The sequence below is a fragment of the Carassius carassius genome, chromosome 45 (genome assembly GCF_963082965.1).
Source record: "Carassius carassius chromosome 45, fCarCar2.1, whole genome shotgun sequence".
Lineage (NCBI taxonomy): Eukaryota > Metazoa > Chordata > Actinopteri > Cypriniformes > Cyprinidae > Carassius > Carassius carassius.
The window spans coordinates 6,146,500-6,159,894 of NC_081799.1; the positions used below are offsets into that span (position 1 = coordinate 6,146,500).

A 13,395-nucleotide genomic window follows, 5' to 3' on the forward strand; every position below is an offset into this window, starting at 1 on the left:
CTCACACAACAACTAGAAAAAACCTTCATTTCCTTAATGAGGACATGCACAGGACACATCCCGAGTGTGTGCGGGACGCTGGCTGCTAGAGCTCAGTGTCGCTGTATTTCTGGGGATTGTAGAGGCCTCTGCGGGTTTGGTCGGCCAGCTGCCGGCGATACTCCTCTTCATCATTGTGATCTTTGGTGCGGTGGTGAGAGCGACTCTCTGAATACGGCGCTTTAGAAGAGCTGTGGGACTCAGAGTTTGAGCTGGAGCTGTAGGGAACAGAGCATTTACTGATGGGGCGGCCCGTTCAACAAAACAGCACATCAACACTTTAATTAGTGGGGAAAAAACCTCCCAGGAACAAACTTACCCAATTGGTTGAGGCCTGTTTTGGTTTGGTTTTGGCTTGTGGGGAACTGCATAAATATCTGGATGTTTCTGAGATATTTCCAGCTGTTTAAAATAAATAAATTAGTGATTTCAATTTTCTGTAAGTTTTCAATCATCACTAAAATAATTTTCACCCTAAAAATTGAAAATAATTTTATTTTACAATTTGAATAAGTATATTTATATATTATAGTTATGAAATATTACATTATTAAAGTTTTTAACATTTAATTTACACAAATTAAATAATTACACAGTATATATACATTTTTATAATTACAGTTTTTACATTTTACCCAAAACCAGTGAGTTATTTTCATTTTCATTTTCTTGGATTAACATTACAGCAGCTAGAAGCTAAATTAGGCGCGGTCACTTTAAGAGACGAACGCATCCAATATAATACACATCCCATGTTTTTCCTCAACTGTTTACTTTCACTTAAGAAATAACTGACAGTTTTTTCGAGTATAATTTCCATGGTGGGTATTTTGACATTTTGTATGTATTTGTCAGCACAAGATCAAAAATAAGCAAATTCGGTGTTCAAGTGTTTTGAGACGCCTTTCCCTGCGTGAGCCCTGAACACCAGAACACCGCGAGTACTGAATTTGGCTGTTTCACATCTTTTTGTTTGTTCAAACTGCGATTTGTATTTGTTCGTTCAGGTGCAGGAGGGACTTCGAGGAGAACTTCGCAGAAGAGAGCTCGGTTCAGTGTCGCTGTCCGTGACACGCGGCTCTCTCTCTCTCCGCACCGAACACAGCGCGCGAGTAACAGCTACTCTGTTCAGCTTTTCCGCGTCTTGTGTTTGGATGCTTTAATGTTTAAATCGACAAGCGGTAATGCTTAAAAACACTTGAAAAAGATAAGCTTTCGTGACGATGCGCAGCAGTGGCCCCTCAACTGTCCTGAGCATCTTTTTAGGCTGGCCAAGGTGAAATATCAAGGTGAAAGTCATCATATCTTGCTTAGTATAGACCCAGCTCCCAACCCAACTTTGAGAATAGATTAACGGCGATATTTTTTTTTATCGCCCGATAAGAGTCTCACGTTAACGCCGATAACGGCCCACCACTAATATATATAAATATGTGTGTGTGTGTGTGTGTATATATCATTATATTATGAATGATATAGAAATTAAAAAAGTTATATATATATATATATATATATATTGTTTATTCAGAATATATCTGTACTTGTGATTTGGGGTGCAATATGACATTGGTGGACAGTGTTTGTGATGTTCCTGCTGTGAGAGACACAGAAGCTGGTGTGTATTGTGTGAATGAGATGAGACACAAACCCGCGCTTGCTCCGCCTCCTGCAGCTCCAGCATCCTTTTGGCCCGGGCCAGGTGGTCCATTTGCTCGAAGGCCTTCACCTTTCCCCGGAAGGTGCGGTTGGCGGGGTCATCGAGAGGGTCGCTGGAGGTCGTGTCGTCTGTGGGGCCCGTCCTGGAGCTGAAGCTGGGCTTCTGGGCTACCGGCGGTGGAAGAGGTTTGTTACTGACAGGAGCGTCACTGCTGACTGTGCTGCTGGAGCGAGAGTCTGCAGGACGTGAAGCTGCCCGCACCTGCAGGAACAACAGCTGTTTGAGCTCAGCTCCTGTCTGTGAGGAGTGATGAGGTCTGGGAAACACTCACCTTCGGGGGTTCAGGGACAAATGATGGAGGCGGGCTGGGGTCCCGCTGCACCTCTCTGCTCGCAGCTTTCTTTGCACGCTCATGAGGAGCAGGTATGGGTCTCTGCGTGACAGTGGAAAAAGTGATAAATGTAGCATTAAGTCATTTAAAAAAATTATGCAGACCTACAACAGACAAGTTTTTAATTACTGAATTAAAATTTACTTTGATATAACAACTCTTTGGAAAGAAAAAAATGTTTTTTGGCATTTTTTGTGTTATTATTATTATAACTATTATTACTACTATATTTTTTAAATTTTATGGACAACAAGGCTGTATTAAAACAAGTTTTTTAAAATATGATGATTATTAAAAACTGTTATAAAATTATTACAATTGAAACTACCCATTTAAAAAAAAATTAAAAAATGTTCAGCATCATTCCTCCAGTCTTCAGTGTCACAAGATCTTCAGAAATCATTATAATATACTGATTTGCTGCTCAAGAAACATTTCTGATTGTTATTAACATTGAAAATGGTTTTGCTGCTTAATATTTTATCGGAAACTGAAGTGGATCTGCATTTATTTGAATAGAAAACTTTTATAACAAATGTCTTTACTGTCACTTTTGATCAATTTAATGCATCCTTTCTAAATAAAATATTAAATATATATATATATATAAAAAAACATAACCCCAATTTTTTGACAGCAGTGCAAAGTAATGTTATTATTATTAAAAAATAAAAATAAAAAGGATAATGCAAGAAAAGAAAACATGTTTCCTGCCAGGTCTGCCAGTGAGGAAGTCATTTTTATCATGAAACATAAAATTACATCACAGACTGGATCCTTGTAAAAACATTATGTTTTTATGACCGTCATTAAAAAAACTTCACACTATTCACAAGAAGTCTTGCTATAGTTGGAAAATTGCCTTGAAAAATGTTATAAAACATTTTATGTATTTTATGTGTCATTCGGTACACACGTGCACCGTACCGAAAGCCCTGTACCGAAACGGTCCGGTACGAATACACGTACCGTTACACCCCTAATATATATATATATATATATATATATATATATATATATATATATATATATATATATATATATATATATATATATATTTTACTTTCATTGAATAGCACAGAGTGAAAAATCAACGTTTTCTTTATATCTAGTGACGTTAGTTCAGATAAGTACCGGTAACCTTCGTCATAGTGTCATAGTACTGGTAAATTTTGTCTTTGTCATCTAGAAATAAAAGGCATCATGCTAGCTATATGGGTGTTTCTAAGCGTTTATCTCTTCATCCGGTGAAAATGCTGTTGCAAACGTAGCCGCGTGTGTGTCGCTGTGTTTGGCAGGTGCTTGTGTGGGCGGTGCTGTCCCATGGAAACTGCACTGAAAAGCTTGTGCTGAAGGGAAGTGGGTGCGTTTTGGTCGCTGTTGGTTGATGTCTATCTATCTATCTATCTATCTATCTATCTATCTATCTATCTATCTATCTATCTATCTATCTATCTATCTATCTATCTATCTATCTGTCTATCTATCTATCTGTCTATCTATATCTATGTATTTATCTATAATCTGCGCTATCTGAATACTCTCGTCTACTACTCGTCCCTCTCTAGTCACTCTCAATGCTCTCAAGGCGGGCTTTGGTAAATTCTCTCCCCAACGTGGCGTAATGCAATGCATTGTGGGGGAAGGAGAATCATTGCAAACCGCTGTAAGATAGTACCTACTTTTTCGTATTATATTCCATTTTGTGATACCCAACAACATAAAATACAATGGATAACAGTTTAAATGTTTATTACCAACAAGCAAATTGCACAAATTCGTTGAAAAATGAACCCTGCAACACGGCCTTTAAATCCCATTCGTGACTGTGGTCAAATGACAGGAAGGTAGTTCCCACATCACACTAACCTCCTCACTAACAGGCTCAGAGGAGCGGCTGATGGCTGACATCGGCTGTGGCTCGTCGGTGGACTCGTCAAGCTCGTTGTCTGTGTACGCGCCGCCCTCATCCGCCGTGTCCTCGTAGTCACTGGTCAGACGGCTGTCCATGCTCAGGTAGTCTGCGCTCATGGCCGACAGGTACGACATACGGTCATCATGGAGCTCCAGGTCCTCCTCAGACCCATCAAGCTGGAGTCAAACACACATACCTCTCAAACGTCTCATGATGGTCATGTTGTCATGGTCATGATGTCAGTTAAGGCTGGCAAGGCATTAACTAGCATTATAAACTCAATTAGAAAATCGGTTTTGTTTAAGGAAATACAAATCCATGAAATGAAGCCCAGTTGTTAGTAATTGTGTCATGTATTACGCTTACCTTGCTTTCACAGACCCACACAGCTTTCTCCTGCTGTTCTCGTACAGCATCCTTGAGACTTCCATACCAGGCATCATGGGAAGAGTTCAGATCAACGCTAGCTGCACAGGGAAGCACAATTTAGACTTTTATAACGTGATTTTTTTTTTTAAGAAATATAATTTTTTATAATTTTATTTAATTTTTCTTCTATAGTAATATTATAATTCCTGACAGTAAACCTCTGTTGTGTAGCACTTTGTTGGCCAAAAAAAAGAGAAAAAGTAACAATTTATATATATATATATATAGGGCACCATTTTTGTAAAAATGTCAATAAATTGAGTTGTTAAAGTTTCTTGAATTCAACTGATTAATTGAATTGATTAAAGTTTAAACCAAAACTATGGAAAAAAAAGGAAAACAATTTGAGAAGAATAAAACTCATTTCATGGTGCCCTAACTTTTCTTAATCTTTTAATAAATTGTTATTAAATTACATTAAATTATTTAGACCTCTTTATTGATTGCAAACATTTAATTGAACCATAAAAATAGAACAAAAATAAACTAAATAAATAAATAAATCAGAACTGGGGAAAGAATCAAATGGATCTTGTATGACTGTAATCTCTACATTTTCTGAGGAAAGGCTCATCAGACTGACCAGTGAACAGGTGGGAGCAGGTTTTGCGCAGTTTAACTGCTTGTTCGTAAAGCTTGCGTGAACTGCGGTTGGAGCCGGGAGCCAGACGGTTTCTCATGGTCTTCACCCCCTGCTTACTGTCTGGGTTGAGGAAAATGACGATGGGATACCACTGGGTGTAGTTCAGGGTGTCCACAGCCTTCGGGGTGACATCAAGCAGAGCATGTCGGTCCTAGGAACAAGAAAAGAATATTCTTAGATGTTGATGAATTTCTGTTATAATCTCAGAACGGTGACTGTGTTTACCTGCTCGATGATCTGACGAATAGTATTGAGTCTCACAACACCAGACGACTTCTCTGAGCCCGCGTCTTTCGGTTCGGTCTCTGTCATAGGAAAATAACACAGATCAAACACCTGATCCATAACTACACATCAATATAGAAGAAGAGATCTTTCACACAAGTGGTGAATGGCTTACTTGCTGTGACAAACTCCTCTGGAAGATCATTGCTCAGTTTTTCATTGGCCACATCTGAAATAGGGCCGAATATTACGACAGGTCTCCTGAACCCAGCTGGAGGGGCAGAGAGAAAACACTTAGTGCATAAACACGTCAAGCTAAGTAACTGAAATGACATTTAAAAAAAAATACAAATAAATATATATATTAATTGTATTTAAAATGTATTTAAAACAAATCCAAAAATATATATTTATTAAATGTATTAAACACAACACATCGAGTGCCTTGAATAATCAACTCAAAATTATAAATCATTTTTTTTATAGGATTAAACAAAATCCTTTATTCATAAATAAAAGGCATGTATAAATGAACAAAATGCATATAATTTTTAAACTTGCTGTTTTTATAGGTTTGAGAGCCTCTAGTGAAAAAGCACCAAAAATAAAAATTTTATTCAATTTTCTTAAAATAAATAAATAAATTTGTAGAATTCATTAATAAAAAATGATTACTTTTTAAAACTTTTATTTATTTAGCCCCAAATCACTCTTTATATATATTTAAACAGAAATGCATGTTAGGTGAAGCAATGCATGCTGGGCTCACCTTCCCGCAGCACCACTCTCTCGTAGGCTGGGAAGCGTGTGGTGACCGGTGTAGCGCTCAGATCCTCTCTGCTCTTGCGAAGGTCTTTTTTCTTGGCTGCTCTCTGACCTCTCAGCCTCCAGAAGTCTCCTCTGTCATTGGCAGCGCCTTTCTGTGCATTCTGAACGTTTGCCATCTGCTCCGCTCTGATAGTATGCAAATAACATGATCACATGGACACCTTACAAATAATGAGCTTTTGATATCAACATGAAATAACAGACTAGGTGAGGTCAGCAAACGTCATTTCAGAGGGTCACTTTTGATTTCATGTAAAATTTTCCTCCTAGCAATACTTAATAAATACAGTAAAAGTAAGAACTTTTAAGGCACTGTGTATTTCATGTCTCACCTGCTCTTGCTGGGTATGATGCCTTTCTCCAGGAGCTGATTGTCTTTGCCCATGCGGATGGCGAGCCAGTTACCCAGCTTTCCGTCGTACAGGGTGTCCACCACTTTAAATACTTCTCCTCTGGAGAAGGTCAAGCTCTGAGGGAGCTCTTTCTCATATTCAAAATGAGTTCTGATGAAGATGTTATCACCTCGTCCAGATGCCAGGATGTCTTTATACACTGAAATAAAGCAAACGAGAGTTATTCACATCTCTTCTATTCCTCAAAAGTCATCAGTATGTTTTGAAGTACCATCAGGTTTGCTTTGAGCTAAAATGGTCACATCCTCTCCTTTGGGAATCTCTAGTAAATACAGGACTGCGTCTTCCCGGACAATTCCTCTGAAATCCATATTATTCACCTGCAGGGGAAGAAAAACTGATTACCACTGGACAATGTGGGAAAATGTATGATGGATAAATGCACACTATATTATTATATTAATATTAATATTACTATATTAAAATGCAGAGCCAGTGCTGTTGCACCTTCACGATCTGGTCTCCGTTGTGGAGTCCCTCGATCTCTGCAGGACTGTCCTCCTGAACGCCTGCGATAAAAATGCCCACGTCGTTTCCTCCAGCGAGACGCAGGCCAACACTATCGCCCTTCTGGAAGCGCACCATCACAGTGTTGGGGCTGTGGGAGATTATTCATTAGAACCACAAAGTTGTCTAAATATATCAGCAAGGAGTAATAAAGTGTAAAAAGGGATTCTTTTATGTCAAGGTGTGTCTCTAGATAATATAGCTTGCAAATGTTTAAGTCAAAAATGGACACTGAAATTAAATAGTCCATTGGTGAATATTTTTGCCGAGTTGTCTGCAACTAAATCCCTTCATCAAATATATATTTTTTTTACTATAGACCAAATAAAATGAACAGCTTTTAGGTTTATCTTATAATTAGAATTTAAAGCCAAGAGTGAATCTGGTACAAACCCGTATATCTCCTGGTCCTCCAGACTGGGCCGCAGGGACACCTTTGGCAGAGGCTTGGCTTTCACTGGAACACTTTTTGGAGCAGCATTTACCACAGGAGCTGAATACATAAAAATACCCTGTTCTCATCATCTGTTTCTTCTATTCTTCTGATTCTACATGGTGCAACTGACCGTGTATGCATTAAATAGTTCAGTTTTCAGTAGGGTTACTGTGGTACCTGGAGACTCGCTACGAGGCTCTTCTTTCTCCACAGGTGGAGGCGGGAGCTCCACCGGCGCCGCTCTGAACGGAGTCGGCATCGCTCCCATTTTAGCCAGTCTCTTGGGAGGCTCATCTCTACCAACAGAAGAAAATAATAATAACATACTCCATTTGCACTGGCTTTTGTAACCTTTCTGTTGAATGTGTTGTCAGTTCATTTGGAAAATCATTCAATCGTGCTTCTGCTTCTGTATCAGGTTGTATCATAAATTTGTCAGTTTTCTAATTTTATTAGTTGCATCCACATAAATGATTTTAATAAATTCACCTAAATTCAGTTCCTCATTGTTTTTATGCTCTGATTATTAACTAAATGATCTAATATGCACATTATTACCTTCTGAAATTTCTCTAATTTGGCTAATGTAAATACTTTGTGCTAGTAACTTGCAGCATCAGTGTTTGTTTTAAAGGGTAGCTTGACTGTAGTTTAAATTATTAACTTTTGAGAAGTTAACTAGCTACTTGGTAACACTTTACAATAAGTTTCCACTAGTTAATGCATTAGCTCACATTAAATAACAACGAGCAACACATTTATTAGAGCATTTATTAATCTGTTAGGTAATACAAAGCAACTGTTCATTGTTAGCTCAGGTGCATTAAATAATATTAACAAATACAACTTTTGAATTGAATAATGTATTAGTTAATTTTACAATTAACATTAGTTAAGATAATAAATGCTTTAGAATAAATTAATTAATTTAATATATTAGTGCTTGGAGCCTTATTGTAAAGTGTTCTAGTAACTCCGGCGTTAGTGAAGAGTCATTAGTGACAGCTGGATTCTCAAGGCAGTGTGTTACCTGTTTTTGTCCTGCAGTCTCTCATTAGAGGAGTGTGAGGAGAGGTCTGAGGGATGACTCCGCCGGTCCTCCGGAGGAGAATAAGAGCGGTACGACTCGATCTCAGAGATATCTGAAACACACATGTACAACATGTCGCCATCACACCTGCTTTAAATCACCATTATTGGCACAGTGCATGACGGGTTCTACACCAAAGTCTCAAAGGTTTGAATCCCTAGACCTGAGAAATGTAAAACACGCTGATTAAAACCAGATTTGTTTTCCTTCAATCCTACATCTTAAATTATTATAGATTTCCAGAAGAACATGAACAAACAACTTCCAAAACATGGTACAATTCTCACTAGAGTTTATAAAATGACATTTTTCATAAACTTTGGATTATGGGTAGGGTTTATGTAATCCTCCCAAATCCAAAAAAAAATAAATCCCAATCTTAAAAATAAAGGTGCTTCACGATGCTATAGAAGAAAGTTTTTTGTCTAAATGGTTTCATAAAGAACCTTTAACATGTGAAGAACCTTTACATTTCACAAAAGGTTCTTTGTGGCGAAAGAAGGTTCTTCAGATTATAAAAAGGTCAGAATGAGATGGTTCTTTAAAGAGCTTTTGACTGGACTGTTCTTTGTGGAACCAAAAATGGTTCTGTTAAGAACCTTTTAAGCACCTTTATTTTTAAGAGTGTATGTCTTTCACACGTTCAGTCTGTTTTTCTTAATTAGTAAAATGCAATTTTATAGGAGTTGAATCATGTAGACAACAGGTTAAGTCAAAAAATATTAAAATGCAACAGCGCATATATATAGCAAAATGCTCCTCTTTATAGTTATTTTTCTATCTGACTGATGAGCTTATGGACACCAAATGGCTATTCAGAGGTAAATGTACAGGTGCTTCTCAATAAATTTAAATGTTCTGGAAAAGTTCATTCATTTCAGTAATTCAACTCAAATTGTGAAACCCATGTACAGTCGTCGCCAAAAGTTTTGAGAATTACATAAATATTGGAAATTGGAAAAGTTAATGCTTAAGTTTTTATAATAGCAATTTGCATATACTCCAGAATGTTATGAAGAGTGATCAGATGAATTGCATAGTCCTTCTTTACCATTAAAATTAACTTAATCCCAAAAAACCTTTCCACTGCATTTCATTGCTGTCATTAAAGGACCTGCTCAGATCATTTCAGTAATTGTCTTGTTAACTCAGGTGAGAATGTTGACGAGCACAAGGCTGGAGATCATTATGTCAGGCTGATTGGGTTAGAATGGCAGACTTGACATGTTAAAAGGAGGGTGATGCTTGAAATCATTGTTCTTCCATTGTTAACCATGGTGACCTGCAAAGAAACACGTGCAGCCATCATTGCGTTGCATAAAAATGGCTTTTTGCGGGATCGGAGTGCCACCAGTGCAGAGCTTGCTCAGGAATGGCAGCAGGCAGGTGTGAGCGCATCTGCACGCACAGTGAGGCCAAGACTTTTGGAAGATGGCCTGGTGTCAAGAAGGGCAGCAAAGAAGCCACTTCTCTCCAAAAAAAACATCAGGGACAGATTGATCTTCTGCAGAAAGTATAGTGAATGACTGCTGAGGACTGGGGCAAAGTCATATTCTCCGATGAAGCCCCTTTCCGATTGTTTGAGGCATCTGGAAAAAGGCTTGTCCGGAGAAGAAAAGGTGAGCGCTACCATCAGTCCTGTCAATGCCAACAGTAAAGCATCCTGACACCATTCATGTGTGGGGTTGCTTCTCATCCAAGGGAGTGGGCTCACTCACAATTCTGCCCAAAAACACAGCCATGAATAAAGAATGGTACCAAAACACCCTCCAACAGCAACTTCTTCCAACAATCCAACAACAGTTTGGTGAAGAACAATGCATTTTCCAGCACGATGGAGCACCGTGCCATAAGGCAAAAGTGATAACTAAGTGGCTCGGAGACCAGAATGTTGAAATTTTGGGTACATGGCCTGGAAACTCCCCAGATCTTAATCCCATTGAGAACTTGTGGTCAATCCTCAAGAGGCGGGTGGACAAACAAAAACCCACTAATTCTGACAAACTCCAAGAAGTGATTATGAAAGAATGGGTTGCTATCAGTCAGGATTTGGCCCAGAAGTTGATTGAGAGCATGCCCAGTCAAATTGCAGAGGTCCTGAAAAAGAAGGGCCAACACTGCAAATACTGACTCTTTGCATAAATGTCATGTAATTGTCGATAAAAGCCTTTGAAACGTATCAAGTGCTTGTAATTATATTTCAGTACATCACAGAAACAACTGAAACAAAGATCTAAAAGCAGTTTAGCAGCAAACTTTTTGAAAACTAATATTTATGTAATTCTCAAAACTTTTGGCCACGACTGTATTAAATAAATTCAGTGCACACAGACTGAAGTAGTTTAAGTCTTTGGTTCTTTTAATTATGATGATTTGGGCTCACATTTAACAAAAACCCACCAATTCACTATCTATCTCAACAAATTAGAATACTTTATAAAACCAATAAAAAAACAACATTTAGTGAATTGTCGGTCTTCTGGAAAGTATGTTCATTTACTGTACATGTACTCAATACTTAGTAGGGGCTCCTTTTGCTTTAATTACATCCTCAATTCGGCGTGGCATGGAGGTGATCAGTTTGTGGCACTGTTGAGGTGGTATAGAAGCCCAGGTTTCTTTGACAGTGGCCTTCAGCTCATCTGCATTGTTTGCTCTCTTGTTTCTCATTTTCTTCTTGAAAATAACCCATAGATTCTTTCTGGGGTTCAGGTCTGGTGAGTTTGCTGGCCAGTCAAGCACACCAACACCATGGTCATTTAACCAACTTTTGGTGCTTTTGGCAGTGTGGGAAGGTGCCAAATCCTGCTGGAAAATGAAATCAGCATCTTCAAAAACCTGGTCAGCAGAAGGAAGCATGAAGTGCTCCAAGATTTCTCGGTACACGAGTGCAGTGACTTTGGTTTAAAAAAAAAACAATGGACCAACACCAGCAGATGACATTGCACCCCAATTCATCACAGACTGTGGAAACGTAACACTGGACTTCAAGCTATGAGCTTCTCCACCCTTCCTCCAGACTCTAGGACCTTGGTTTCCAAATGAAATACAAAACTTGCTCTCATCTGAAAACAGGACTTTGGACCACTGGGCAACAGTCCAGTTCTTCTCCTTAGCTCAGGTAACACGCCTCTGACGTTGTCTGTGGTTCAACAAATTTCTTGACACGTCTGTGTGTGGTGGCTATTGATGCTTTGACCCCAGCCTCAGTCCATTCCTTGTGAAGTTCACTCAAATTCTTGAATCAATTTTTCTTGACAATCCTCATAAGGCTGCAGTTCTCTCAGTTGGTTGTGCATGATTTTTCTTCCACACGTCTTCCTTCCACTCAACTTTCTTTTAACATGCTTGGATACAGCACTCTGTGAACAGCCAGCTTCTTTGGCAATTAATGTCTGTGGCTTACGCTCCTTGTGAAGGGTGTCAATGATTGTCAGAGACCATTTTGAAGGCTCAGGAAACCTTTGCAGGTGTTTTGAGTAGATTAGCTGATTGGCATGTCATCATATTCTGATTTGTTGAGATCGTGAATTGGTGGGTTTTTGTTAAATGTGAACCAAAATCATCACAATTAAAAGAACCAAAGACTTAAACTACTTCAGTCTGTGTGCACTGAATTTATTTAATACATGAGTTTCACAATTTGAGTTGAATTACTGAAATAAATTAAATTAACTTTTCCTCGACATTCTAATTTATTGAGAAGCACCTGTATATTACATTGCAATGTTTACAAGCTTTACACATTTTCCACAGTTTGAAAATGTACTGTAGGCTCTCTTATTAAACAGCTCACATTTTGATTTTAATTCATGTGCTCTAGTAGTAAAGAGAAAGGTATGCAAGGTTCACATGCTGCTTGAACTGAGGCTCACGATCGCACCTGCAGCAATAAAGAGCACCAAAACTGTATTTATTGTTTAAATTTCGTTATGAATTTGGAATAATTTTGAAGCTGATACTTTGTTAATTATAAAGTAACAAAGCACAAAGCTTTTTGCGATTGCTAGAAGACAAGTGTGCTTCAAATAATGAAGTTCACACAATAACAGACAACAGCATAGACCTACAGTAGGATCTTAAGAAGCCATATTATTAATGATTATAAACGAGAATTGTTAACGATATTGCCAATATCCACACAGCTGACAGCTTTACCCATTTTAGTTTGTTCAAAATGTGATCCCAAACCAATCAGGAAAAAAGTTATTACACACAAATTTTAAAGTGATAACATGTAAATACATAGGCCTAGTCACCAGTGGTGACATCAGCAAAAACTTAACCCGCAATTTAGTATTTATGGTGCAAATGCTACTGTTTTAGTCTCAGTTTGGAGTCCTGCATCACTATACTTTACATATGTCACAAGGTAATGATATATATACAAACAATCAGTATGAATTATTGTCCGTTAAATATTTTAATTTAATAAAATATAATGATGCAAAAACGTTAAGTACTGAAGCAAAATAGTGAGAAAATGCAAAAAAATATGATATGGGTAGTATTGATATGTCCCATCCCAAATTTAAGTTTTCATATGAAATGCAACCGTGGCAAAATGAAAGAGGGCTTCAGTCCAATCAGACAAATTGTAATTGTTCATTTTAAAGTGTTTTGATGTACTCACCATCTATTTCTGAGTCGCTGTCTGCCATGGGTGGGACTCGGATGAGCACCTTACTGCGATCCCTCTGCACCACCAGCTGCAGCTTCCCACGAGACTTCTCGATCAGCTTCCCTGCGTCGCTCAGAGACAGGTTCTCTGTGGCCGTACCGTTAATCTGACACATGGAAGTAAATATCAATAAATAAAGTA

At 38.2% G+C, this 13,395-nt stretch overlaps 1 protein-coding gene across 4 annotated transcripts in view; it reads right to left on the bottom strand.

The window, feature by feature from the left end:
* Positions 1–85: 85 nt before the first annotated feature.
* Positions 86–13,395, bottom strand: part of tjp2a (tight junction protein 2a (zona occludens 2)) — a 39,128-nt gene continuing 25,818 nt past the window's right edge. For all 4 annotated transcript variants that reach the window (XM_059538819.1, XM_059538816.1, XM_059538818.1 and 1 more), the window contains 17 exons: positions 13,207–13,360; positions 8,514–8,625; positions 7,661–7,779; positions 7,441–7,540; positions 6,988–7,138; positions 6,752–6,860; positions 6,460–6,679; positions 6,069–6,253; positions 5,475–5,570; positions 5,300–5,379; positions 5,015–5,225; positions 4,369–4,469; positions 3,957–4,178; positions 2,028–2,129; positions 1,688–1,957; positions 359–441; positions 86–257 (listed from right to left, as the gene is read on the bottom strand). In XM_059538819.1, coding sequence (XP_059394802.1) covers positions 86–257; positions 359–441; positions 1,688–1,957; positions 2,028–2,129; positions 3,957–4,178; positions 4,369–4,469; positions 5,015–5,225; positions 5,300–5,379; positions 5,475–5,570; positions 6,069–6,253; positions 6,460–6,679; positions 6,752–6,860; positions 6,988–7,138; positions 7,441–7,540; positions 7,661–7,779; positions 8,514–8,625; positions 13,207–13,360 — 2,487 coding nt within the window. The remainder of the gene's footprint in view (positions 258–358; positions 442–1,687; positions 1,958–2,027; positions 2,130–3,956; positions 4,179–4,368; positions 4,470–5,014; positions 5,226–5,299; positions 5,380–5,474; positions 5,571–6,068; positions 6,254–6,459; positions 6,680–6,751; positions 6,861–6,987; positions 7,139–7,440; positions 7,541–7,660; positions 7,780–8,513; positions 8,626–13,206; positions 13,361–13,395) is intronic.